The 27248-nt window shown below is 41.4% G+C and overlaps 1 protein-coding gene across 3 annotated transcripts in view; it reads left to right on the forward strand.

Moving 5' to 3' along the window:
• The window catches only part of DOCK8 (dedicator of cytokinesis 8), a 220844-nt gene that overhangs the window by 107533 nt on the left and 86063 nt on the right, over nt 1-27248 (forward strand). For all 3 annotated transcript variants that reach the window (XM_060300871.1, XM_030877059.3, XM_030877061.2), the window contains 4 exons: nt 1311-1404; nt 2133-2295; nt 24813-24930; nt 26351-26421. In XM_060300871.1, coding sequence (XP_060156854.1) covers nt 1311-1404; nt 2133-2295; nt 24813-24930; nt 26351-26421 — 446 coding nt within the window. The remainder of the gene's footprint in view (nt 1-1310; nt 1405-2132; nt 2296-24812; nt 24931-26350; nt 26422-27248) is intronic.

A 27248-nucleotide genomic window follows, 5' to 3' on the forward strand; every position in this document is an offset into this window, starting at 1 on the left:
AAACTATCCTATTTGAACTATCATGGCCAATTCATTTATTAGGCTATGAAAACAGTCTGGCTAAAATATCCACTTCCCCTTTGGCCTGGGGTTTCTTGGCCTAGGTGTTGTCCATCTCACCCGTTTTCCACGTGCGGGCTTTCCAGAGCTGCCTACTTCCTCACAGGGTGTGACAGTTACAGACAGTGCTCTTTATTAGCTCAGAAATCATTGAGACTACTTAGAGAATGAAGAATTTCCTAGCGTAATCAAATTCATAGAGACAGAAGGTGGAATGACAGAAAGTAGAATGGTGGTGGCTAGGGGCTGCAGGAAGGGGGGAATGGGGAGTTGTTTCATGGGTATAGAGTTTCAGTTTTGCAAACTGAAAGCATTCTGGAGATCGTTTGCCCAACAAAGTGAATGTACTTAACACTACTGAACTGTATACTCAAAAATGGTTAAGATGGTAAATTTTACGTGATATGTGTTTTACTACCAAAAAAACCAACTTGACTTATACTTGGTTTGACACTGTTTTGGAAAATTTTCTGCAGCTCAAGCAGTTCTCATGGGGCATGTCAAGGGGTTATGTTAACAAACTGAAATGCAGAAGAGATCCTAAGGGTTCTGTGTGCTATGCCTCATGATGGAGATGGCAGGGGACTGAAAGGGTTTCTATTTGGGAAATAACTCCTTCCAACTGTATTGCCTTGGGGAGCAAGGCCCTTGACTAAACAAGCCGAAGTTTTCTCATCTGTACTTAGGAATAGGACACACCGATCTACCTACCTACCTACCTACCTTCCTTACTGGGCTGCTGTAAGGATCAGAGCTCATGCCCACGTATCCCTCAGCAGCATGCCTGTCCCACATACACGCATGGAGTGTGTGTGCTTAAGCCTTCTTAGTCAAGACAAATGTGAAGAATATGAGGACAGGACAAAGATGGAAAGCTGCTCTCTCCATCTTCACATCTTTGAAGACAACTTTTCTTCTGTTTTGTTTCAGGGAGTACACAAGTATCAGTGGGTTTAAGTTATAGGGGGAGGACCTTTTGGCCTGGATTACTAATGGTCAAACAGCCTTCCTCAGGAAGGCAGTAAAGTCCCCATCTCCAGGAGGACTGAAGAGGCTGAGAGAGTCAGAGTGGTAGAGGAAGAATATTTGACAAGAGGTTGACCAAAAGATTTCAGAGTTGTTGCCTCGTATCTACGAAAGGCACGTTCCAATAATACTTAAAGATAAAAATCTTCTGAGAAATCAGTCTTTGGTCCCGACCCCAGGGGTGTATGGTGAATCTACCCTAACCCTGACTTCTCTCTTGGCAGGAGGGAGATCGCCTGAGTGATGAAGACTTATTCAAGTTTTTAGCTGACTACAAAAGATCTTCATCCCTACAGAGAAGAGTCAAGTCAGTTCCAGGTGTGGATGGCTTGTCTTTATCCTCTTTGTTGTGCCAAAGCCATTTATGATTAGACGCATTATTCATGTAACGCTGCAATTTTTTGTCAAGGGAGATGTAGGATTTTGTATTAGGAGTTAAGGTCTGGGTTTTCTTGGCCAACCTGTTAATGTTTTCTATTTTTATTAAAGGACTGATTCTGGAAATAAACATCATGCTTTGTATTTGATTGCTCACTCAGAAAATCAGATAATTGTTTGAAGAGAGGAGCCTCTTATATCATAGTGTATGGAACTCTTAACATGAGAAAAAGTGAAAGTACAATGCTTTGGTAGAAGGTGAGGGCGCACCCTCCTTATCCTCAGCTTAACAGCCCCTGAGGCACCTCTGCAGCCCCCTGGGGTACCAGGGAACCTAGTTTGAAAACCACCAATTTTTAGTGCTTGTAATGAGAGAAGTTACTGAACTATATACTTATGGTGTGGTAGTTCTGGAAGGGACTTTAAAGATCCTCTAATGTGTTCTTACTCATTTTACAGTTTCTTGCTTTTTAAGTTCTAGAAACTAAATCTCAAAAATTGTCATGATATGCTTTTTCTCAAACTGTGGGAAATTAACTGGGTATTCCAAAGTGCTTATACTCACACAACTTATCCTCATTTCCATAAAAGAAATATAGTACAGCAGTCTTTCTTGACTCCCTCATATATAACGTCTTTACTAAGACAGTCCTATTTTCTTTCTTTAGGCTTGCTCAAACTGGAGATTTCTCTGGCTCCAGAGATGACCAGTTGCTGTCTGACTCCTGAAATGCTGCCAGTGAGACCCTTTCCTGAAAACCGGGGACGCCCACACAAAGAGATTTTGGAATTTCCAATCCGAGAAGTGTATGTCCCTCATACTGTGTACAGGTAAGAAACAAAAGCTCTTGGAAAATTATTGAACCAAAAATTTGAGCCTTGTTTGGGTAATGCTTTCATCATCCTTTGACCTATTTTGCTACTTCCTAAGTTTTGGGGAAAATGAAATATGACGTTTACAAAACTATAGATAATTACTTTTTAAGATCAATTTGTTCTCTCTTTTTTTTTGTGGTATGCGAGCCTCTCACTATTGTGGCCTCTTCTTTTGGGTATGTGGGACTGAAATGCAAAGAATTTCAGAACTCACCTAATCTAAGTACCTCTACCCGTCACGTTTTCAGATGTAAAAAATTGAGACCCAGACAGGATAAGTGAGTGGTTTGTTGATGTCAAAAATGGCAGTGGGTAAAACAACAAGGTTTTACTGTGTAGCACAGGGAACTATATTCAATATCTTGTAATAAACTATAATGGAAAAGAATCATAGAAAAAGAATGTAGAATCTAAAAAATGGGAACTTATTTACAAAACAGAAGTAGAGTCACAGATGTAGAAAACAAACTTATGGTTAACCAGAGGATTGGGGGAAGGGATAAATCTGGAGATTGGGGTTGACATATACACACTACTATATGTAAAATAGATAACTAATAAGAGCCTACTGTATAGCACAGTAAACTCTAATCAATACTCTGTAATGGCCTATATGGGAAAAGAATCTTAAAAAAAGAGTGGATCTATGTGTATGTATAACTGATTCAGTTTGCTGTACATCTGAAACTAACACATTGTAAATCAACTCTACTCCAATAAATATTTAAAAAGAAAAAAGTATATAGATATATATACATGTATATATGTATAACCGAATCACTTTGCTGTATACCTGAAACTAACACAATATTGTAAATCAACTATACTTCAATTTTTAAAAATGGCAGTGAGAACTACAACCAACCATTCCTACAGTTAGAAGTGCACCTCTTCCTTTCAAAATTGAAGTACACATGCATTTCCCCCATTTAATCCTTTCTGAAGCAGTTCTTGGTTTTCTCTTCTCATTCCTAAATACAAAGTCAGCCAAGTCTCCCTCCTAGATAAGTAAGCATTCCTAGGATGCAGTAGTTTCCATTCTCCATTCCCTAGAGGGAGATGAAGACATGAAAATGTTTGCTTATGGATGCTGTATATCTTTTTAGAAACTCTATCCTATAATTGGGAAAAAGAATGCTCTTGGTATTGGAATAAACTTGCACCAAATGAATTCTATAGTTATTCAACTTCCCCTAGCTTTTAATCTCCCATGGGAGACATTTACAACTCTCTCTACTCCTTGCTGCAAACATTATCCCTTAATTACATCACAGCGGGACTCAATGCGTTAGTGCACCTACTGGTTCAGAAATGTAGGAGTGCTGAGGAGGACACGTTTGAACAGATTACTGTGGACCCAACTTGGCATCATGAGAAACAGACGCACAAGTGCAAAGTGAATATTCTTTAGCTGTTCTGTACACTGTGGAAATGCCAAGGCCACCCCATTAAAAATCAGGTCTCTTAGGAATGATAGAAGACAATACTTCCCTCCAGCTTTGACCTTCTGTCTTCTCTTGGCTCCCAGGCCACCATATTTTATAGCTTGTTTAAGGGAGGAGAGTTGTGGTGAACTTGGTTCAGAATCTTACTATGTGAAAATGTCAAGGAATTGAGAGAACATTTTGTCTAAATTTCTCATGCTGTTGTTAAATTTTCAAGTATTTTGTCTCCAGGCCTCACATGCTTTGTAGTGGTTTTGATTAGGTTGGTCTGGACAGTAACCCAGTCCTAGACTAATTCTCCCCTTTTCTCCACCACCACTCCCATTTTGCAAAACGGAAGTAGAAGACTCAAGTCAGGTCCGAACCCCAGGTCAAATTGGGAAGCTGACTCAGTTTACCCTTGGTGACCTCATCTTCTCATTTTTGTCAAAACTTGTAACCTCTTGACTTTTCTGTCCTCTCCTCTCCAAATCAAAGTCTCCTTTCAAGCAAAGGTCTCTAAACCTCTTTACATTATGGTACCAATAACAGGTGAGGTCTAAAGTCTTATCTCTCCCAAGAATATTATTTCAGTAGGGACAGCAGTTCCTGTTTCTTTTAGAAAAGTTTTCCTTTGACTGAGTTGAATTCTGGACATCATTCTCAGGGTTTGGCATGTAGGGTAACTTTTCACGTTGACCTTGCTATTTCCATGTCTCTAATTCTGGCTGTATCCCTTTAAGGAAATCAAATAAATGAAAATTAAGATTTACAGAGCAGATAAATTTAGGGATAATTCTTTGCTTGATAGCAGACTCACCTCATAAATTTGAAATATGGCTTGACGTAATAAATTGATCTACCTGGAACTTGTGGAGAACATATCTATTGGGCCAAGCAAGGAATACCTACAGTGACAAAGCCAGGGTTCAGATTTCCAATTTGTGTATCTTTCACATAAACTTCAGAGCTCCCTTGAGTGGAGGGAACTATTACATGGACGAATGGCAGGTGTTTTCTGGCCTTGAGTGTCAGTTGTGGCCATTGTCATGCTTTACAGGATTGTCATATGGGTGGGGTTTCAGTTTAATACCATATGAATGGCACTCAGGTTCTTCACCTCTCTTAAAGAGCAGCTGCTGTGGAGCCTCAGATCAAATTGGCCTGGGATAGGCTGAGCTGCCTTCCTGCCCTCAGTCTCTCCGTCCTCCGGTCTCTTCAGGTGCCTCCTTTGACAGCCTTGCCCCTTCAGGTGCCCTCAGTTGGGGTCACTGTGTTGCCCACAGGGGCACCATTCATACTCTGTTCTCTGTGGATGCTGCCTGATGCCTCTACCTTAATTCAGCTCACTTTGAGGAGTGATCTAGATCGGTTATAAAAGAACTGGGCCTGGCTGAGGAAGTATCCCCATGAACCCATGAGAGTGTTGGTCACTCATAAGACAAACACTCACTTTGAGGGAAGAGACGAACTTCTAGAGCCAGAAGTACTCATTCTAGGAATGGCGAGCATCTCCCCAACCAGGGGCTTGGGTCTCTGCAGTGCTGTTGGCAGCCTCTGTGTGTGAGAGGCAGGGGGTCAGACAAGTACACCGAAGCAGACCCAGGCAAGAGCTATTTCAAAATCACAAGCAGGAGGACGGTCATTCCGAAAGCGGAGCAGAACAGCTGGAAAAATTAGGTCGATAAACAGGATTATCTGACTCTGAGTATGGCATTCTTTTCTCCATGCCCAGATTAAAAAAATACTGGTTGTTAGCCCAAGAACACGTTTGAACCAACTCCTGGCTGATTTTCCATGTGGCCCAGCAGCTGGTAATGGAGACTCCAGCTGCCTTCTGGTGGGGGCAGAATGAAAACAATGCGGCCTGGGGCCAAGGCCCAGCGAGACCTTTAAGGGCGTTTTATCCTGTGGCAGTTACTGGAGTTTGCCCGGAGATCACAGGCGCTGAGGTTGTAATGAGCTTGTTAAGCTCCTTGCCGTCCCTGTAACTGGTGATTACATTAGAAAGATCCACATAAAGTGCGTTTTCATCTCTCATCCCAGCCCCCAATAGCCTCTGAGGTCGTTTTATCCAATTATCAGACTCGCCGTGGACGACTGTGCTTGCCGTGAACAAGCATATCACTTAGAGCATGATTTCTTTGATGGATAATTAGCTGTTTTCAGGCTGCCTCCTATTTAGCTGAATGTTCTCAGACCGGAAGTCTGCATTCTGGTCTGACAGGGAGGTGCCTTTCGTATCACAATGGCGTCTTGAGGAACACTGCCTGGCTTGCATCCTACAGGGGCAGAAAGCACGGCACAGGATAAATGTGCAAGCTGGTCTTGAATGACTGTCTGGAAGTTATAATTTAGTGAATAGCGTTTCTATGGAATAAACCAGAAATAATTCTGGGTGACGTGTTTAGGAAGGAGTCAGGGCATGGAGAATGGAAGGTATCCTTGAGAGGAACTTTCTTTTGTCCATTCTGAGCCCAGTTGTCTCTCCATCCAGAGTGGATCTGTTCAGTGTTGGGAGTGGGATGGGGGAGGGGAAGAAGGGTAGTGTGCCTCAGAGTTCCTTGCAGAGCTTTGTAAAAATGCAAGGGTCCAGTCCTACCTGGAGACTCCCATTCAGGAGGCCTGGGGTAGGGTCTTAAGGGTACAACACGCTTCTTTGAGGATCAAAGCCTCTCCCTCCCTTTCATGGTCCCTCTTAATGAGTTCCTCTACTCATTGGAGTCATCCAAAGTCCACAGTGACGCAAGCCGCGGGAAACTCAGGGGAAAGAGCCTTGCGACTTAATCCCTCTGACCTGGAAAGCAATCCTATCGTATGCCAGGATACCAGGTGAAATGGATACGGCGAAGAGCAAGTATTCAATACTTGTCTATCAGGAATCTACAACACCCAGAAAACTTCTCCATGTGAGGACGATGTTTTTTTAATGGCGTAATGCTCCTCAATGCTGTTAGTACTCCAGGCTTATTGCTAATTAATGGTCAGTAGTTTATGATGTGATTGACCCTGGTCTAAATCACCACAAACAATGCCTTACTTAAATAACTATTCCAGATAATAACTCCCCATTCTTATTTGTTTCTTTGGTTGTTTGAATTTTATTTATTTTGGAATAGGTATCCTATTCTAATATTTCAATATTTTAAAAGTACGTTAAGTGCACGGTGAAAATTCTCTCTACCATGCCTGACCTCCAACTGTAGATTCCCTTCCTTGGAGACAGTCTTAAAATATATATATATTTACACACACACACACACACATACATACATACATACATACATACATACATACATACATGCATGCATTTTATTTTCTTCATTTTATTCTACAAATATTGAGTGCCTGCAACATGCCAGGCCCTTTTCTAGACACTGGAGAAATACTAGTGAACAAAACAGATGAAAGTCATGTATATTTCACAGCTCAATCCTGTTTTTGACAATTGGAAACAGCCATTTTTTTCAGTTTCTTGTTTATCCTTCCAGAAATAAACTATGTTTGTACAAACCAGTACAACCTTGCACTTTTCCTTTCAGAGTGCAAGTATAGCATAATCCTCACACTGTTCTGCCTTTGATTTCTCACTGAACACTATGTTATGGAGAGCATTTATATATGAATACAGAGTGGCCTTGTGCTTTTTTACACCTGCACTGAATCTCATTATATGGCTGTATCATAATTCATTTAACCCCAGACTAATGAGCATCTAAGATGTTGCCAATCTTTTAACATTACGAATGATGTTAAAATGAAGAATCTCATATAACCTTTCACACATGTACAAGCATGTGGTATAAATTCCTACTTTTCACCCTTTAAAGGAGTGTTTAAATAACTGTTGTAAGTATAAGACAGCCCTGAAGCTCAGTCATTGGTCTTCCTAGACTCAGTGAGCAGTTGTTTGTGGAACATGAAGCTTATTATAAACAAACACTTTATTTAGGAATAGCAATGACAGCCCAGGCAAAATCTAATCATTTCAATTGGCTGAGTAATGGAGACAAAGGCAAAGTGAATTCCTGGTGCCAAAATTACCCAGATAATTAAGCTCCTGTACTTGACTTTGCTCTGGCAAGTTGGCCTCAATAATAAATCAGGAACACAATCCTCACTTTCCTCCAAAATTCAGTCATCCTTCCTCTTTTTAGAAGAATGAAAAAACTCAGGAGGGAGCAAGTTACCTAAGACTTCTTAGCAGCAAGGGCAGGTTTTGCGGAGCTCCCCTTCCAGTACAACATTTAGCCACTTGAGGGCACAATTTGCTCATTTTCTAGATTCAGAAGCAGCTAGGTACCTTTCCATTTCTAAGCAGATGGAGTCGTGATTTATTAAAGGCAAACATGCATTGTATTCTTTTGGCCTTGAAGTGCAGGACCAAGAAAAACTGGGAAAGTATTCCAGTGTCCCAAGAGATCACTGTGGGCACTTTTTGCAAAGGATTTTCTTTTACCCTGTCAGCTTCTGCCTTCTTTCATCAGTTAAGTCAGGAACTTAGAAATCTGTCACTTTGTTGAAAGATGTGGTGGAGAGGAGGATGGAGAAATGTATCCTGTGGTCTAGAGAGACAGCAAAATCTCGTTTTGGGGGTGTATTGCTCACTATACATTTTTACACATTCACCAAACCTGCCTCAAATACAAAAGTAAAAGAATGTGGTTTGGCAGTAATGAAATAGTGTTAAGGAGGTTCTGTGTACATTAAGTACAAGTCACAACCCCTCACTAGTCTCTATTTTATACTCATTCCCTTTGAGTCCATCATGCTTTAGTGTTACTGCCTGTAAACAACTGTCCTAAGCAAAAATCCTGCTCTGTCCACATATTGGGGGTGAATGTCATTTTTTTCCTCAGAGGTCCTTTACGTAGATTTCAGCAGTAATGTTCCTGAAGCATCCTGTTTTTACATGGGGTGGGACTGTAAGGTTGGTGGGGGCAGAAGCAACAGAGAAATGGTAATGAAAATGTGGCAAATCTGGGCCTGCATTTGATGATGATGATGAATAGTTTGCCTAGATTAGAAGGAGCTTCCTAACATTCAAAAAGCCTTCTTTCTTTGACTTCTCTACTTCTGTTAGTTTTTTAAATTGTTATTTTAAAATTAGTTCTTTGAAGTGGCTTTGTCTTCTGATGAGATATCCTTCGGGGAATTGTTCCCTCTTATTTCTTTGACCATTTAGGGGGAAAAAAATCTTCTCTGCTTTTTAGCTTCTCATTCTTTGTTCTGACTTTACGGTATACTTTAAAGATCCAGTCTTCCCATGAAGTGTTTGGCCATCTCTAAAGGAGAGGTGTTTTAATAACTCTCCAGTAATGGGTGTCCTGTGGTTTTAAGGACTCAGATACGCTGCGCTTTGCCCCTCTCTGCTGAAGTCAGAATGCCCTGGGTCGAAATATTAGGTGCTGTGTCAGTCTTCCCAGGGCAAAAGTGGGTTTTGGGGTGAGGACAATGCAGGCTAGCCCAACAGCACAAAGTAAAATAGAACTAGGAGTGTGGGGGGTGGGGGGACTGAGGTTTGACTCAGTGGGACTGAGGTTTGACTCAGTGTAAGAAGGTAATTTTTAAAAAGCCATGGCTTATCAGTCACATATCATGTACCTTTTATAATTAAAAAATGAATTTCATTTATCCACTGGCCTAAACTATAACTTCCCAAACTGTGCTGTTCCACCTCACTTGTTTAATGTTCTTTGTTTGACAACCTTCAAAATGTAAGCTGAGGGCTTCCCTGATGGCGCAGTGGTCGAGAGTCCGCCTGCCGATGCGGGGGACACGGGTTTGTGCCCCGGTCCGGGAAGATCCCACATGCCGCGGAGCAGCTGGGCCCGTGAGCCATGGCCGCTGAGCCTGCGCGTCCAGAGCCTATGCTCCGCAACGGGAGAGGCCACAACAGTAAGAGGCCCGCGTAGCGCAAAAAAAAAAAAAAAAAGAAAAGAAATGTAAACTGAGATCCATGCAGTGGTTCAGAAATAGAAATATTACAGTTTAATAAAGATAAAATAGAGGAGCTCAATTTAATGGCTCATTTTGATGATTTAAAAGAGATTTCATGCCTAGACTAATAATTATATATTTAGCAATAAGAACATCTCAAAGCCCATTTCTCATCTTTTCCTGGAGGTACATTTTTTAATTTTTATTTATTAATTTATTTAAAGGGAATACGCTTTTTTATTGAAGTATAGGTGATTTATATATTATATTAGTTTCAGGCTCTGGGCACAAGAGTCCAGAGAGAGATACACTTCTTTTATATGCTCTCTAATGTCTTCTCCCAGAGTTGAGTTGAAACGAAACCAACTCTAGCACGAAAATCCAAAATCCCTATCCCAGCCAGCAGCCAACAAAGAGCTGCCTCTTTGTGTTTCTAGGTCAGGGAGAAGTAAAGTCCATAACAATGACTGTTACTCAACCTTCCAAATGGTCTGGGGATGGCACAGACCCTTGTGGACTTGTCACTCTGGTGTGAGTGTGGGCAGCGAGAACTCTTCCCTCTCCTCCTTCCTCACCCTCTGTCATAGAGCAGGATACCTGTCCTTTGTTTGTTTTTTTGTTTTTGGCCAACGTTACAGCACCCGGGATCTTAGTTCCCCGACCAGGGATAGAACCCACGCCCCCTGCAGTGGAAGCACAGAGTCCTAACCACTGGACCACCAGGGAAGTCCCAGATACCTGTCCTTTGAAAATCTCACCAACTGAGCAATACTTGTCACCCTATGAATAAAGTTCATGCAATCACCTAACGTATTTTTGAGCCCCGACCGTGTGCCAGGCACAATGCTTGGTGCTGAGAGAGACAAAGAGGAGGACTGCCTCTCCTTGTTGGTAAACCCCAGTCTCCTGGAGACACTGGAACCCCTCACAATCACACTGATCTACAGAAAGACACGCATGCAACTTTGTCCTGCGGTCACTTGAGATCTTTGCAGGTTCTCCTGCCTCCAAAACCCAGACAAGCCTTCTCTCTCACCAAGTACCCAAAGCAGGCATATGTTTCTAGAAGTTGTTGGGGACATCTGAACAATTTATTTCTTAGTAGGCCTGCTGTTTCCTCCAATTCCAATATTTTCTTCCCCAACCCGAACCAAGACATCTGCCAATATTAAAATCATCAGGAATGTTAAAGCAAGCATTTTAATCAATGGTATTGATTTATTCATTGGCTGTTTTTTGTTTTTTTTAATGGGTAGGGGACTAGTAAAAATTCTGCCTCAAACCCAAAGAAAAAAGTCAGCTTCAGCAACAGCAAAACTTGGAAATTTTCTGGTATGTGTATGAGTTTTTGTCAGTTGGCAGATTTGTTTTAGGAAACTATTTGCAAAGCCTGGAAAAAATGTGCTCCCTCCGTCTCTCAAAAGAACATGCAGGTTGGTTCGTGTTAGTCCTTCACGTGACAATTCTGCCTGGTGGCCTTTTGAAAAACGTTGCCCAGATTTGGCATCAAAATGGTGTCTTTAAACTTGAATTTTAGGTCTTTCACAAAACCAAATATTTTTGAAATGTTTGAATATTTACCAAGCATATGTTTGGCAAAGCCAAATATGTTGAAATTGTTGTTTTGTTTGGGGGAAACTTTCATTAAAAATTTGATGTTTTAAGGGAGGAAGAAGGTATTTGTGGTCGGTACTTTAAAGCATTCTTCTCCTCTTTTATCTGACCTGTCACAGCCTCTTTAAGAAACATTAATTCAGTGAATAGAATCAAAACTAGAACCAAAGAAAATTTAGTTATTCCTATACTTTTAAATTCTCAAGTTTTTATACTTAGTTGGTGATTGGATGGACTCCATAGAGGCTATTTTGATGTTGAGTATTTTCCTCTAGGTAGTCATGATATTATACTCCTTAGAGCAGGAATAATAACCCTGAGATACAGCTAAGAGGCAGAAATGTTACAAGCTAAAGGATTTTTAAAGGAATCACATGTTTAAATATCAGCAAGTATCTAACATATACTTTTTTAAAATGTATATACTCGTATCAGTTACCTATTGCTGCATAACCAAAACTTCGCAGCATGAAACAACAGTTGTTACCTCACAGATTATGTGGGTTATCCAGGCATGGCTTGGCTGAGTGCCTCTGACTCAGGGCTCTCCAAAGGCCACAGTCAAGATGTCAGCCAAGGCTGGGATCACTGACCAAGGGTCAATGAGGGGAGAATTCACTTCCAAGCTCACTCCTGAAGTTGTTGACAGTGTTCAGTTCCTCTTTCGTTGTTAAACTAAGGGCCTTAGGTCCTCTCTAGCTGTTGGCAAGAGATCCCCTCGAATTCCTTGCTATATTGGTTTCTCTGTAGGGCAGCTCACAACATGGCAACTGGGGTCTTCAGAATAAGCGAGAAAGAGAGAGAGAGAAAGCAAGATAGCAGCCAGGGTCTTTTTGTAACCTAATCTTGCTGTATCCTATTGGGTAGAAATGAGTCACTAGGTCCAGCCCACACTTGAGGGGAGGGAATTACAGAGGGTGAGAACACCAGGAGGCAGGCATCATTGGGAGCCTTAGAAGCTGCTACCGTAGTTCTTAACCAAGCTACCAAAAGTTGGGGCACTCCAGCTGTGTGAATTTGAAGGAGTGTGGGGAGGTGGGAAGGTGAGGGTGGATTACTTCCACTGATGCAGAGGACCAGGCTCCTTGTGGACAGTGTTCCCATCAGCCTGGTATATTTTTAGGACAATACACCTCTCCCTAATAGAAAATCAACAGCTTCTTGACAGATCCTCTAAGGTGAGAAGAGTCCGTCCCTGCCCCTGCCCCCAGCCCAGCCCTCCTCACGAACCCACACTCCAAAGAAACAAGCCTACCATGCGGGGGAAGATTTTTTTCACCTAGGTTAAAGGAGATTTCCCAAGTTTTCTTAGATTCATAGTAGTAGGAAAAAACCCTAAGCTGTACATATTAAGGAATGGGGTCTTTTATCCCATTGCCCAGCATGTAGCACCTTACCCACCCCACTCCCCCCTTATACCCTATCATAGACTCACCTCGTCTGTTCATCTATATACATATATAAAACCTATATAAATCCTCTGAGTGAAATGCAGAATGTACTTGTGGAAGGGTGAGTTTTATAGGATGTCTGAAATGTATATTGCTAGAGTAGTTCCAATCTCTGCTCATGTAAAATAAAATACATTCTGATTAAATATTTTCTAGTCATCCATAAAAACCCACTGAAAATAGGCTAATAAACCAACTGAGAGCTTGACCTATTTAACAAATATCTGAGCCCTCCCTAAGTCAGAATCACAAAGAATATCCAAATAACTTAGACCTTAAAACCACATCATGGGTTCCATGATGGTAGCTGGGAGTTGAAAGAGCTGCAGTTATGCAGTGAATATTTTGACTGTGTTGTCAGTGTCAAGTTTAAGAAAGTTATAGAAAAAAAATTGTGGAATAAAAAGTCTGGATTTGGGTACTTTTCCAACTTTTCCCCTTACTTTGTCACTCTCCCTGACACCCTAGGCAACTGGGGAATCTTCCTCAAAGCAGTGCCTCATGGTTAACAATTACCAGGTCATCCTTTTTATTTCCTTTCACCACTCACACCTGACAGCCCCTAAATCTAACCTCTTTGTAAGAAGGAAAAAACTGGGTAAACTAATTCATACTGAGGTGGGAGTGAATGATATATAAACCACTTAATACATTCAATCTGCTAAATAGAGTTTCAAAAGAATATATGGTAACATGAATATCTTAACTGGTAAAATTTCAGCCAGTTCAACAAAGTATCTTTAAAAAACAACGTTTCAAGCAAGGTTAGAGATTTATTTTTTTCTTGAAGCAGTCAGTTTTCCCCAGCATGATTTCAAATGCTTATGTATTTGTGATTCTTTTCAGTGGGAATCTGATCTAGATAAAGCCTAGGATCATAAACATCCCAACTTTCCCTTTGGGTCTTTTGCTATTGAAAACTAGCTGGACTTATCCTAAACAAGTAAGTGGGTTTTAAGGAGAGCTAGAGTGCTTTCACTTGTTTCTAAAAGGTAACATCTTCTTTGCCCCAGCTTGAGGTCCTGCATTATTTCATAGGAATGCTGGCCTTTCAAGCTCTCACTTAAGAGGAGCTTTTTATCTATCTCATAAAAAGAAGGGATAGGGATTGATGTAACAGAAAAGGTACTCTGCAAATATAGGAGCTGTGAGCATTTAGTTAGTTCATGTTCAAAGACAGATTCTTAGTACTTAATAATAGCTGTCCTATGTAAAGACACCGTATTTGATGTTCAAATTGTAGTTCATCAGTTGAGAAAGCATAGACCATTTTCCCTGCAAAAGTCTTGAAAATGGTGTAATAACAAGTATTAGAGTTTGCTGTTGTTTTTTGTTTTTCTCTCTCTCATTTGATTTCTGTTTTTGAGTGCATTATTTTAACATAACAAGACTATGGAGAGAGCATATTGGGTCCCTGTAGTGTTTCTAAACAACATGGTAACATTTTGTCTCTGGCTTCTTAACCGTGTTTGCTTTTTGTGGGGGCAGAGGGTAGAGGTCCGCAATGTTCAGGATACAGTACCAGCATTTATACAAAGCATTGTAGCCTAGCCCACAGAGCACAGAGGTTACTAAGGGTCAAGCTGCTGCTTGCGACAGCATCCCCGGTGCCTCCTTCCATTCTTGTGCCACTTCGCAGGGCAGGCAGCCTTGTGTGGATCCTGACTGGTGTCCTAGAACAGGTCTCACATTCTGTTTTTCTTGCTCTGATTTCTGAAGATGGAATGTTCTCTTCACCCTACATGTTAGGTGTTTTCTTCCCATTTCCGTTTTTCACTGATTCCTTTGTGAGTTTGTGATTTGATCTAACCTTAAGTATTAGAAATAGGAATAAACACAAATAATGGCATGAGACCATGGAACGACAAGACAGGAGGTAGCAAATATTTTATTTTTATGCATTTATTTATAAACATTCCCATTCTAAGAAAAGTATGTGAGGCAGCTTATGGAGATTGTGTAACAAGGAATAAAATTTCTGGGTGAAAGGAAAATAAGGAGAAGGAAATCGGTATAAATCTGGGTAAGGTTAAGGTCCTCTACACTTTCTTACAAAGTCAGCTGCAAATTTGACTTTGAGCTTCCTAGCAACCAAAAACAAAAACAAAACAAAACCAAAAAAACCCCTGAACTACAGGATTCATACATCTGTCAAATTAAAAAACAGACCAGTTCCCTTGGATCAGTGGTTGTCAAACTTGAACGTGCATTTGAATCACCTGGGGTATTGTTAAAACGCATGTTCTGATTCAGCAGGTCTGCAGTGCATCCGAACTTGCTCCCAGGTGATGCTGCTCCTCTCTGGATGGCCTCTGAGTAGCAAAGTCAGCTCATCCAAAAGCATTTACAAAGCATGATCCCACTTAAAATACATAGCCAGGGGGCTTCCCTGGTGGCGCAGTGGTTGCGACTCCGCCTGCCGATGCAGGGGACGCGGGTTCGTGACCCGGTCGGGGAGGATCCCATATGCCGCGGAGCGGCTGCGCCCGTGAGCCTATGGCCGCTGAGCCTGCGCGTCCGGAGCCTGTGCTCCGCAGCGGGAGAGGCCACAACAGTGAGAGGGCCGCGTACCGCAAAAAAAAAATAAAAAATAAAAAAAAATAAAATATATAACCACTCTAGGCTTGCAGGTTTCCTATTTCCAGAATATACCAAATATTAAACTCTGAGATTTCTAACTTCATTTGCACTTGATGTATTTAAAACACCAAAACTTCTGACACTGAGGGACAGTACTCACTCTCATCTTCTCAGTTATTTTAAACTTTGTTATTTTAAACTTAAAAAAAAAAAACTCTTATAGTTTGCTTGGTGAAATCCTTTAGCCCTTGAACAATTTAATAAAAGACCACATCATGATAAAGTTCTGGTGAGTCTGATTGTTGACCAAAGAAACTGTTTACTGTTCTTAGAAGCAGCAAAGGTTATGGGCAGTGGGTCTAGTATAGGTTTCAGGGCACCCGCATTTGAATTGCCCTGTGCCATTTGCCAGCTGTGTTACCTTGTGCAAGTTATGCAGCCTCTCTGTGCCTCAGTTTTATCATCTGCCTAATGAGGCTAAATAGTAGTACCTGTCATTGGTACGATTAGCTGTTATTAGAATGGTGCCTGCACATGGTAAAAAATAAATATTATTAGCTACTTTTACTATTACATTTAAAATAAATTTTCCTGGAAGTGAAATGTGACTGAAAAATAAAACCACCTCCTCAGCTTCTTACCATGCCTGGGTACCTCAAAATAGTATCTCTAGGTTTGCAATTTTCTTTGGAATGCTTGAGTAAAACACATCAGATAACTATAAGATATTACTGTTATTTGAATTTCATTCTGCTCAAATTGAAGTCTGTTGCTAAAAGGAAGTAAGAGACACCAACCTTTTCCTGTAGTTTTTGAATGAGGGCATCCCGTTCTTACAATTGGTTTTGCTACATTTCTGCTTCTGCGAAGAGTTCATCAGTTCTTTGGTTCTGTCTTTGTAAAAAAGGCTGGAGAGGGAAGGTTTTAAAACACAAGGAAAGAAAAAGAAATTACTTTGAAATTGCCAAAATAGTTAGATTGAGAGTGTTTGTTTAGAAACCTGGAGAGCTTTTTATATAGAAAGCTGTTTCAATAGTTTTGTATCAGGAGAGGTGGGTACTAATTTACTACCCCATCTACTTCAATCCAGTGCCTCTTGCTAGTGGCCTGCTATTAAACCAACATTTGCATCTCTAGCTATAAGAAAACTAATAAAACAGAAAAACTAGTTTCTCTGGTATTTTATTCTTCCCCTCTCCCATATCAATAGCCAAGTTCCTTTTAAAACCTCCCTAAACTGACCTCCCTGGTGGCACAGTGGTTAAGAATCCGCCTGCCACTGCAGGGGACACGAGTTCGAGCCCTGGTCTGGGAAGATCCCACATGCCGCGGAGCAACTAAGCTCGTGTGCCACAACTACGGAGCCTGTGCTCTAGAGCCTATGCTCTAGAGCCTGCAAGCCACAACTGCTGAGCCCATGCACCACAACTACTGAAGCCCATGCGCCTAAAGCCCGTGCTCTGCAACAAGAGAAGCCACCCAATGAGAAGCCCGCGAACCGCAACGAAGAGTAGCCCCCGCTCGCCACAACTAGAGAAAGCCCGCGCGCAGCAACAAAGACCCAAGGCAGCCAAAAAAATAAATAAATAAATTTTTAAAAAATTAAAAAAAAAACCCTCCCTAAACCCGAAGTACCAGACCACATGTTAACTAAAGCATATTAAGATGCACCCACTTCTTTATTAATTACATATACCCTATGTATAATTTTATAGCAATCTGCAAAGTAGGGGGAAATTTTTTCACCTGTAGGTTAAACTCAATAGAGTTACTGTTGACTAATTGACCAAATGTTGCATTTGGTAAGCATTTAATTTAAAATTCATTCATTTTGATTTTGAGGTTTTACTTTTCATATTTTGGAGCTAATCATTTTTGAGGGTCTCAGGCATTTTTTTTGGAATCCTGATACGTTCATAGATCTTGGGCTCTGTGCCTGTCATCTTGAGAGAAAGAAACAGCTCTGCCTGTAACCCAGGCCCGGCTCAGGCTGGGAAATCATCAAACGCTTGTGAACTTGTAAGGAAATGGATTTCAGTGACGAGATGAAACTGAAGGAGTGCTCCCGCAAAAAGAGCATTTTGCCTTTCTGAGAGGCCATGGGAGAAAGAAAAAGATGGTAGAGGCTGTATCATAAAGACAGAAAGAGAGAAACTGAGGGATACTGAAAGAGACGCAGAGACGCACACACACACACACACAGATTAAAGACAGGGGGTGGGTGAGAGAGGGAGAGCGAGAGAAAGAGAGAGAGAGAACGCCACCAAGAGATATACGAGAGACGTAGATAAATTGAAAGGTGGAGAGAGAAACCCACAGAAATTGATCCATTCTGTAAGTAATATGTTTTAAGATCTCACAGTCCTGCAGACTGTTTAAAGTTGCATTATAAAGGCCACTCAGCTGTTTTACAATTTTGATAGGAAGAGAATCTTCATTTGTGTCATATATTGCAGTTTACTAAGCACTTTTGGAGTATCATTGCATTTGAGACTTAACTCCAACCTTTCTATTACAGGTGAGGAAATTGACTTGTCCACCTTCTATTTGTAGAACATTTTGCAGTTTTTTAAAGGACATTCTCACCCGATTTCTTACCTGGTGAGGGTCACTAATCATACGTCTCCATACAAGCCCATCTTCCCTGGTATAAAAGAGGCTTAGGTTACAGGCATTACTGATACTCAGAAGACAGTGAAGATAACCCAGGCCACAAGACCTGCAATTCTTTTTTTCTCCTTTTTTTCTTTTTCTTTTTTTTAAACATGTATTTGATATTATTACTTTGTTACAGGTTCTATAGTGAAGTAACAGAAAGAAAACCAAAATTGACACCAATTCTTCTCAAAATCACATGACCTTTTTCATTTCCCCAGATCATCTTTTAGCCCTTATTCTTTATGCATATTCAACTTCTGAATCTTTACGGCCCTTCCGTACAGAATGTTTTATATTCTAAATTTTCACTCCACGTTATGCAATGAGTATAAGCCATTTAACTCACTTCAGTCTCACTTTCAAAGAGATACATAAGTAGCACAAGGATCGTCTGACCTGAACAGCTACAGTTGATCCTTTGGCTGTCTTCGGGATTTCCAAGGTCCTGTAATATTCTCAGAGTACAGAAGGCCAGGCTTCTGGCTTTATGGCATGACTGAGTGGTTCTCTATGTACTCCTTGGCAGGTGTGGTAGTGAGTGACACAAATATGTTTTTATTCAAAACATGGTTTAGGTTGGCATTATCAGCCACAGAAGATACGTATTTGCATCCCAAAGGATTAATCTGTACCACTACTCTTTTTAACCAGGCTTTTGCACAGGAGAAATAAGCCCAACTTGATGCATCTTACCTTGTGGCTTATTTCCCAATCTGTTAAAATCATGGTTAACTCAAATTATCAATAATGATCTACTCACCATGACGGCACCCATTACCCTAGTCAAAGAGAGCCCACCTGCCTTGAACAACACAGCTTCCCGCAGCTTCTGCTCTAGCGATTTCAGCTTCTCACTGAAGTTCTCCCTGGGCTTCATCCCTGGAACCAGCCGATGGAGGCCTTCTGTCCTCTTGTCGCCTCTCAAGGCCTCCTTTCATCCTCTCCTGCTGACTGAGTTGTGTTACAAGCTCAGCTAAAGAGGTGTTCAGAGCATCCAGTTGTTTAATCAGGTGGCCAGGATGCTTTTTGCTCTAGCTTACTTGCTCCTTGAGCTCCATTCCGAGCTGGAGAAGCCTCTGGGAGAGAACACTGAACCCGTGACAGGGCAGCTTTTTTATTTTTTTTTTTGGTCAGCAATATTTTTATTAATACGTATACTCACACTTTTTTAAAATTGAAGTATAGTTGATTTACAATATCGAGTTAGTTTCAGGTGTACAGCAATTCAGTTACACCTACACATATATATATATATATATTATATATATACCTATAAGGGAAAATAATCTGAAATGTATATATACATAATATATATTATATATAATGTATATTATATATATAGTAGTGTTTATATGTTAATCCCAGCCTCCTAATTTATCCCTCCCCCCACCCCCCTATCCTCTTTGGTAACCATAAGTTTGTTTTCTAGGTCTGTGAGTCTCTTTCTGTTTTGGAAATAAGTTCATTTGTATCTTTTTTTTTTTTTAGATTCCACATATAAGCGGTATCATGAAATTTATCTTTGTCTGGCTTACTTCACTTAGTATGATAATCTCTAGGTCCATCCATGTTGCTTCAAATCACATTAATTCATTCTTTTTGTGGCTGAGTAGTATTCCATTCCATACATACATATATATAAATAAATATATATATATATAATATATATACCCCACATTTTTATCCATTCATCTGTTGATGGACATTTAGGTTGCTTCCATGTCTTGGCTATTGTAAATAGTGCTGCATTGAACATTGGGGTGCATGTATCTTTTTTTTTTTTTTTTTGCGGTACAGGGGCCTCTCACTGTTGTGGCCTCTCCCGTTGCGGAGCACAGGCTCCGGACGCGCAGGCTCAGTGGCCATGGTTCACGGGCCCAGCCACTCCGGCATGTGGGATCCTCCCGGATCAGGGCACGAACCCACGTCCCCTGCATCGGCAGGCGGACTCTCAAGCACTGCGCCACCAGGGAAGACCGCATGTATCTTTTTGAAGTATGGTTTTCTCCAGATACTTGCCCAGGAGTGGGATTGCAGGATCATATGATAGCTCTCTTTTTAGATTTTTAAAGAATTTCCATGGTGTTCTCTACAGTGGCTATACCAATTTACATTCCTACCAACAGTATAGGAGGGTTCCTTTTTCTCCACACCCCTTCCAGCATTTGTTATTTGTCAATTTTTGATGATGGCCATTCTGACCGGGGTGAGGTGATACCTCATTGTAGTTTTGATTTGCATTTCCCTAATAATTAGCGACTTGGAGCATCTTTTCATAGGCCTGTTGGCCAGCTGTATGTCTTCTTTGGAGAAGTGTCTATTTAGATCTTCTGCCCATTTTTTGATTGGGTTGTTTGTTTTTTTTGATGTTGAGTTGTATGAGCTGTTTGTATATTTTGGAGATAATTCCCTTGTCAGTTGTATTGTTTGCAAAGATTTTCTTCCATTCTGTAGGTTGTCTTTCTGTTTTGTAGGGCAGCTTTTCTCTTTGTTTCCTTGCAGTGGATAAAGAATAGGCTAAACTGAGGAGAAGCCAAACTGATGTTTTTGGCATTGTGGCTTTGAAAGATTTCAAGGTCCCTTGAGTTAACCTGTTTTCAGCAAAAGAAGGAGAGGATAGTCCCAAGACAGTAAAGAGCAGAGAGAGCTTGGTCAACAATTGGATCTAATAATGACCAAATTCTACAAGTTAACCTCTAACTTCCTGGAGCTGCTCAATCCCAGCAGTTTAAAAATAAGTTGAGGGGCTGTTGCTGAATCAGTGGAAAGAATTTAAAATTTCTAAAATAATTTTTAATCAAGAGAAGCCATCTGAAGTGGCTTTGGAAAGAAAATTGTTGATGAATACCAAACGTCCTGTTCAATGTTGTGATGCATATGACTGAAGAGAAGCATTTTTGCCTGTATTTGGGGAAAGGTGAGATTATACTAAATGAACCGCACTTACACTGGACCTGTAGTTACTGGAGAAACTTTCAAAATAACTTTGCTTTACAAGGGATTCCTATTTCAGTTACGGGTGAGCTTCTCAAAAATCATTAGATAATATAATTCTTAGGATTTTTCTAGCTAATATGACACTTAATTTACCATCTATAAAACGTATGAGGCTGTTTCTCAGTTTGTTGATCATTACTCTTATCTGGTTGAGCCTGCGTGTATCACTGATCCTGCAGGTAGATCTTCCCTTCCAAGAGAAAACACTATTATTTTCTTATATTCATTTCTTAAAAATCATACAGATTTAACAAAACCTATCACTTGGCATTCTTGCCAGTAAGAACTATGATGATCCTTGGGAAATGCATCTCCTTAAAAAAATTCTTAAGCAAAGTCATTTAATGTCTCTGGGAGCCGGCTTGTGGCCTGCAAAAAGGGATGTTGGACTAAATTCTTTGATGTTTCCTTCCTGCTCTGTACTGTGTGGAAAGTGCATTCAGTACGGGCAGAACACTGTATGCCCGTGGTGATGATGTTTGAATATAGGGGGTCAGCAAAGCCTTTGGAAGCCGTGTGCAAAATTGTTGACCGGTGTTGGGGAGTGTGGGATAAGTCGGTGGTGCCCATGTGTTGGGATGTAGGAGAGGAGTGTGGTGACAGCTGACTTGCTTATCCATTCTGGCAGGGCTGCTACCATTGTGATCTACACAGACCCTTTCATCTGGCTACTTCAAAGCATTTTTACAAACTGTAGCTCATTATTTCTTCAAGCACAGCATAAAGAAAGGTTGACTGGTGTCTTTTCAATTAACTCAAAGATGAAGAAACTGAACTATATAGAACTAAAACGGATTCTCCCAGAAGTATACTGCATTGCAGAGGGGCAAGATAGAGAAAGTGTTCATCCCAGCTTCATAACTGACAAAAAAGCAAAAAATCTTAGTGCTTATTTTTGGAGACTGTGTACATTATGGTACCCTCATAATATGGAAGATCATGCAGCCATTATACTCCCCTCTCTGCATGCAGCCTCTCTCATGCAGAGAGGGGAGTATACCCCACACAGATCCCCGCATCCCAACCGTGAACTGCCTTCTGCCATTGTTGCTACGTCCATGGCCTCTCCTGACAGCATCAGAAGTTCAACTCTATCTGCCTACCTTGAGACTGGGGTCCCTCAGTGTGACAGAGAAAGATTTGGAAAGCGGCACTGAGACATCCATGTTGTAGAGTCAGAACAGCACTGAACTGGACGCTGTGCCCAGCTGGTGGCTAATTCACGGAGTGAACTGTTACTTCACCTCAGGGCCTCAGTTTCTCATCTGCATGACCATCAGATGCAGGTCCACTAGGCCATTCATTGGGACTTGTCCAGGGTTGTGGTTAGTGTTGTCACTCTTGATATTAGTGTTGTCACTCTTGATATTGTTGTAGCAAGGAAGATCCATGGGGTAAATTCATGGATTTATGCAAATACTGGTCCAGAAAGACCATTTGTGTACACGCACGCACATACACACATGCACACACACAGGATGGAGGATCATTCTGGTTATGACAATGCAGAGGTTAGAGTTGGTCAGCCTAGTCTTTCTCTTTTGGTTTTTCAGTTCCTGACTGCCCCAGACTTCATAAATCAGACTTTAAAATTTTTCTTCTCCTCCCTCGTACTTGAGTATTGACTTTTTACCCTTTTCCAATGGAACAAACCTTACATATGAGTATGAACCCAGTAGGTGGCACTGACTACATCTATTAAAGACAGGAAATTTGCCAGGTGTAGTTGTATAGATCCATAATGCAAAATTCACATGTATAGCTCAGTGGTTCTCAGATGGGGGTGACTTTGCCCCACCTGGGGACATCTGGCAATATCTGGAGGCATTTTTAGTTGTCACAGCTGAGTAGGGGGGAGATACTACTAACATCTAGTGGGTAGAGGCCAGGGATGCTGCTGAACAGCCTACAGTGCACAGGACGGCCCCTCAACAAAGAACTGTCCAGTCCAAAATGTCAATAGTGCTGAGGCTGAAACCCTGGTATCAATTAATATGCAAATCCTTGTAAAGTATTATGAGAGCCTATATTCACAGAGGGAAAATCTGGTCACCTGGCCCTCCTTCTTGGTCACTGCTCTCCTGGTGTCTAGGTCACACAAAGGCTGTTTTGTCCTCTTGAAGCCTTTGGGGAGAATGTGTTACCTAGGAGTTAGAATAGTGGACCAAGGGTGAGGAAGACAAGACATTTTCCCAGAGAACGTGACACAGTTGAGTCAGCCTTTGGTGTACTGTTGACACTCAACTGTTAATAAGATCCAGAGAATTAAGGCAAGCTTGCCTCTGAGAGATGTCATGAATAACATAGTCTGAAAAGGCCATTCTTATTCTTTTGTTTAATGGCAGTCTTATCTGAGGGGATGTAACTTAGATAAGGTTAAGAGCATGGCTCTGGAACCAGAGTGCCTGACTTTAATTCTTGATTGCCATTCACTAACTGTATGTCATTTTTTCCCTCATTTGTGATGTGGGGATGATGCCATCAAAATAGTATCTACCTATAGAATAATTATGAGAATTAAACTAATAAATATGAAGTATTTGAAACATTGCCCAACTTAGGATAAGTACCTTATAAATATTAGTATCACTATTGTTTCTTTAAGTCAGGAATATGATTCAAAGTATATACATTCATTCTTTTATTCAACAAGTATGTTTTTTTTAGCACCTACTATGTCCCAGGCACTGTTTTAGCTGCTGAAGATATATCAGTGAATCAAAAACATCAGATAAAAATCCCTGCCTTCATGGAGCTTACCTTTTAGTGGATTATAGTAGTAATAATGCAAACAGAAAGAAAAAATATACAAAATTATAGTCAGCCTGGTACTTGTCCTATAGTTTTTGAATGGATGGATATATTATTCATAGTTTTGTATTATGTTACGTAGCTAATTGGGCTTGGAAGTTTGAACTGTCATCTTATGTAAGAAAAGAAAGTTAGGGACTTCCCTGGTGGTCCAGTGGTAAAGAATCTGCCTTCCAATGCAGGGGACGCAGGTTCGATCCCCGGTCGGGGAACTAAGATCCCACATGACGTGGGACACAGCCCGCGTGACACAACTACTGAGCCCGTGCGCCTCAACTAGAGATAGAAAATCTGCACGCCACAACTAGAGAGAAGCCCGTGCGCCGCGACAAAGAGCTGGCACGTCACAACAGAAGATCCCGCATGCGACAACTAAGACCCAAGGCAGCTGAAAAAAGAAAGTTAAACCAATACAGAAAGTCATGCCAATAAAAAATGGAAACTACTGGGACTTCCGTGGTGGTCCACTGGTTAAGACTCTGCGCTCCCACTGCAGGGGGTGCAGGTTCAATCCCTGGTCGGGGAACTAAGATCCTGCATGCCGCACAGCGTGGCCAAACTAAGATTAAAAAAAAAAAAAATTGAACTACTACATAACATTAGAAAGGAGAAAGAGGAGAACTGAAATTAGGCCACTGTCTATGGCCATGAGTTTTGTTTAAAATGAACTGAACGTTTTGCCTTCTTATCTTTGTATCAGACATATAGTTACCGCTAGGCAGATTTGCGCATTCCAAGACATTCCGAGACTTTCTCAGCTGCAGCAGGCACCTCTGTCTGTGTAGCAAAACAGAGAACAATGTTGGTTATTATCAGATCACTGCAGCTGAAGAGGAAGAATCAACAGTAACTCACTCTCCAAAAGTAATTCGCTTCTGAAAGGAAAAACTCCTTCAGAACTGTCATCTCATGAGTGTAGGCTTTAGCATTCCCTGAAGAACTTGGTTAAAAGAAACTCTAGACCTTACTGATTGGTTCCTCATCTTTTGTTTTCCAGAAACCTTCTCTATGTCTACCCACAGAGGCTGAACTTTGCTAACAAACTAGCATCTGCCCGGAACATCACAATCAAGATCCAGTTTATGTGTGGAGAGGATGCCAGCAATGCTATGCCGGTAATGAGGGAAATAAACATTTGCCTCGAACCAGGGTGGGCTGAACTTCCCTTGCTGGTTCACACAGACAAAATCAAGGGCGGATCAGCGTCGAGTGTGTGTGTTGATTCAGGCCAGTACCACTGATCACGTGCAGGGGCCTCTGTGGCTGGTCCAGTATTGCTCCCAGGATGCTGATGGGGAAGCAGGGTCAGCCTAAATCGAAAGTCTCTTTCCCAACTTATGCCACAGTGAGCTGGGAAATTTAGAAATGCAGATCATTTTAGAAGACTGAAAAATATCATGAATTCTTTCCTTGCCACCCTAACAGCATAAGAAGTAGAAAGACAGGCCCAAGGTGTCAGCCATGCTTGCTGTACTTTCAGATGTGCACTGCGGTACACATCTACCTAAGCCCCAGTCCACATCTAAAGATAAATATAATAGAAAGTACTGCCTAGTCATAATAAACATACACCATCTCAACACCTTCTAGGAATGGATCTTCATCCTGAGGTAAAATGTAAATCAAATAATAAATACATAATGCAGTGTTCCCTAAGGAACCCAAGATGCCAGAATTTGTATTTTTTTAACCGTCTGCCAACAAACGAGATGGTGGTTAGCTATTACTATTTTATTTAAGGTGTAGAATTCAGTTAATATACCCTTCTACTGAAGTCACTTTTTTCCGGTGCTTCCATTCTTCAAATATCCACTTTTTTTAAAAAACCATCTTTTTAATGTCCCACCTACCTTCCCAATGCAAGGCATCCTTTTGCAATGGTTGTGGGAAAGAAATCCTAGAGGAAGACTCCCCTGGTTCTCCCCACTCTCACCCCTGGCAAATCCATCAGGGCTGCCAGGTACAGCTGTGTTAGCCAAGGTCCCCAGCCAGGGATGAGTCGGGGCCAGACTCCAGCCTGTTCACCGCTCACCAAGCCCTGGGACCTGGCATGGGCATTAGTGCATCTAGTAGGAAGGGCTCTTTTTTAATTTACCCAGAGGTGAGTCCACGTGTGAAGTCATGTGCCTTTAGGGCTGACCCAGGCCCAAAGAGGTGTCTTCTTCTAAACACCATAAACGTGTGGCCAGTGATGGTCCTGATGACCCAAGTGACCCGGCAAAAGAGCCTCGACCAGGGATCTCTCACAGAGGGCACAACTCTGTAACGTTGCCCTGTAGTATAGACCTCTGGGGAAGAGGCGGATCTAGAGAGCACTGGTTTTCTAGTCTCACAAGCCTATGGCCCTTGGTCACTGATGTAGCCTCTGCGGTCTCCGTTTACCCTTCATAGCCAGTTCTTCTGCATCAGTTGGGCCGCTTATTAATTTACAAAATGCAGCTCTATGAGACCAGAACCTCCTACTGGGCTGATGGTCATTGATTTGATTTAACCAAATATCACAGTTAATTTGGCCCTTTCTATACTGGTGAACAGGTCATCTTTGGAAGATCCAATGGGCCTGAATTTCTGCAGGAAGTTTACACGGCTGTGACATACCACAACAAGTAAGTATATTTCAGAGTTCTAAACATATGCCAAGATTGTTTTATTATCTCCTGGCTTTTCTGAATCCCCTAGGTGATTCCTTCTACCAGTATTTATAATTCAGGGACTAAGGGACAGAGGAAATCCATGCCAGTTCCCTGATTCTATGTTGGAGAACCACAAATTTTGCCATTACCTGTGATTGGGAGAAGAACATATCTTCAAGAACCTAATATTGTTTTGAGTTTTCTGGAGCCTTCTACTCTAGTGTGATATAGAGAGGTCTTATGGTGTTCCATAAAGACAGAAATTTCTTGCCTAGCTTTGAGGTACTGGAGGGGCCAGAAACAAAATCCAGCCCTCCTTGGTCTGTCTCCTTGTCTTCTATCCGTACCTGCACCACTACCTACTTTAAGAAGATTTAAGTTGACCAAAGGAGAAATGAAACACTCATTTTTATGTGGGTAAATTGAGTCAGAGAATAATGTCTAAACTGTTATTCACATTTCCAGGTAGGACATCTGTGGATTTGATTCCGGCCTGATAACCTTGGCCCATTTAAGTATTGAATACTTCTCTGAACCCACCCTCTTGGACTGGAATGAGGATTAAATGAATAATGTATGTGAAGCCCTTAGTAAACCGCCTGGGACATCATAATTCAGTAAAATCAGATTCCCTTTCCTTCCTGCATCCTTCATTTGTTTCCCCCAAATCCTTTGATGAGTGCCGGCTGTGCACCAGTCCCTGTTCTTGGGGTAGAGATAGAAAAGGAGGTCACAGCAGGACTCCAAACCTCATCCTCTGTCCAAATTAAGTTGTTGGATTTTTCCATTGTGTGCAGGGA

The sequence above is a fragment of the Globicephala melas genome, chromosome 6 (genome assembly GCF_963455315.2).
Source record: "Globicephala melas chromosome 6, mGloMel1.2, whole genome shotgun sequence".
Taxonomy (NCBI): domain Eukaryota; kingdom Metazoa; phylum Chordata; class Mammalia; order Artiodactyla; family Delphinidae; genus Globicephala; species Globicephala melas.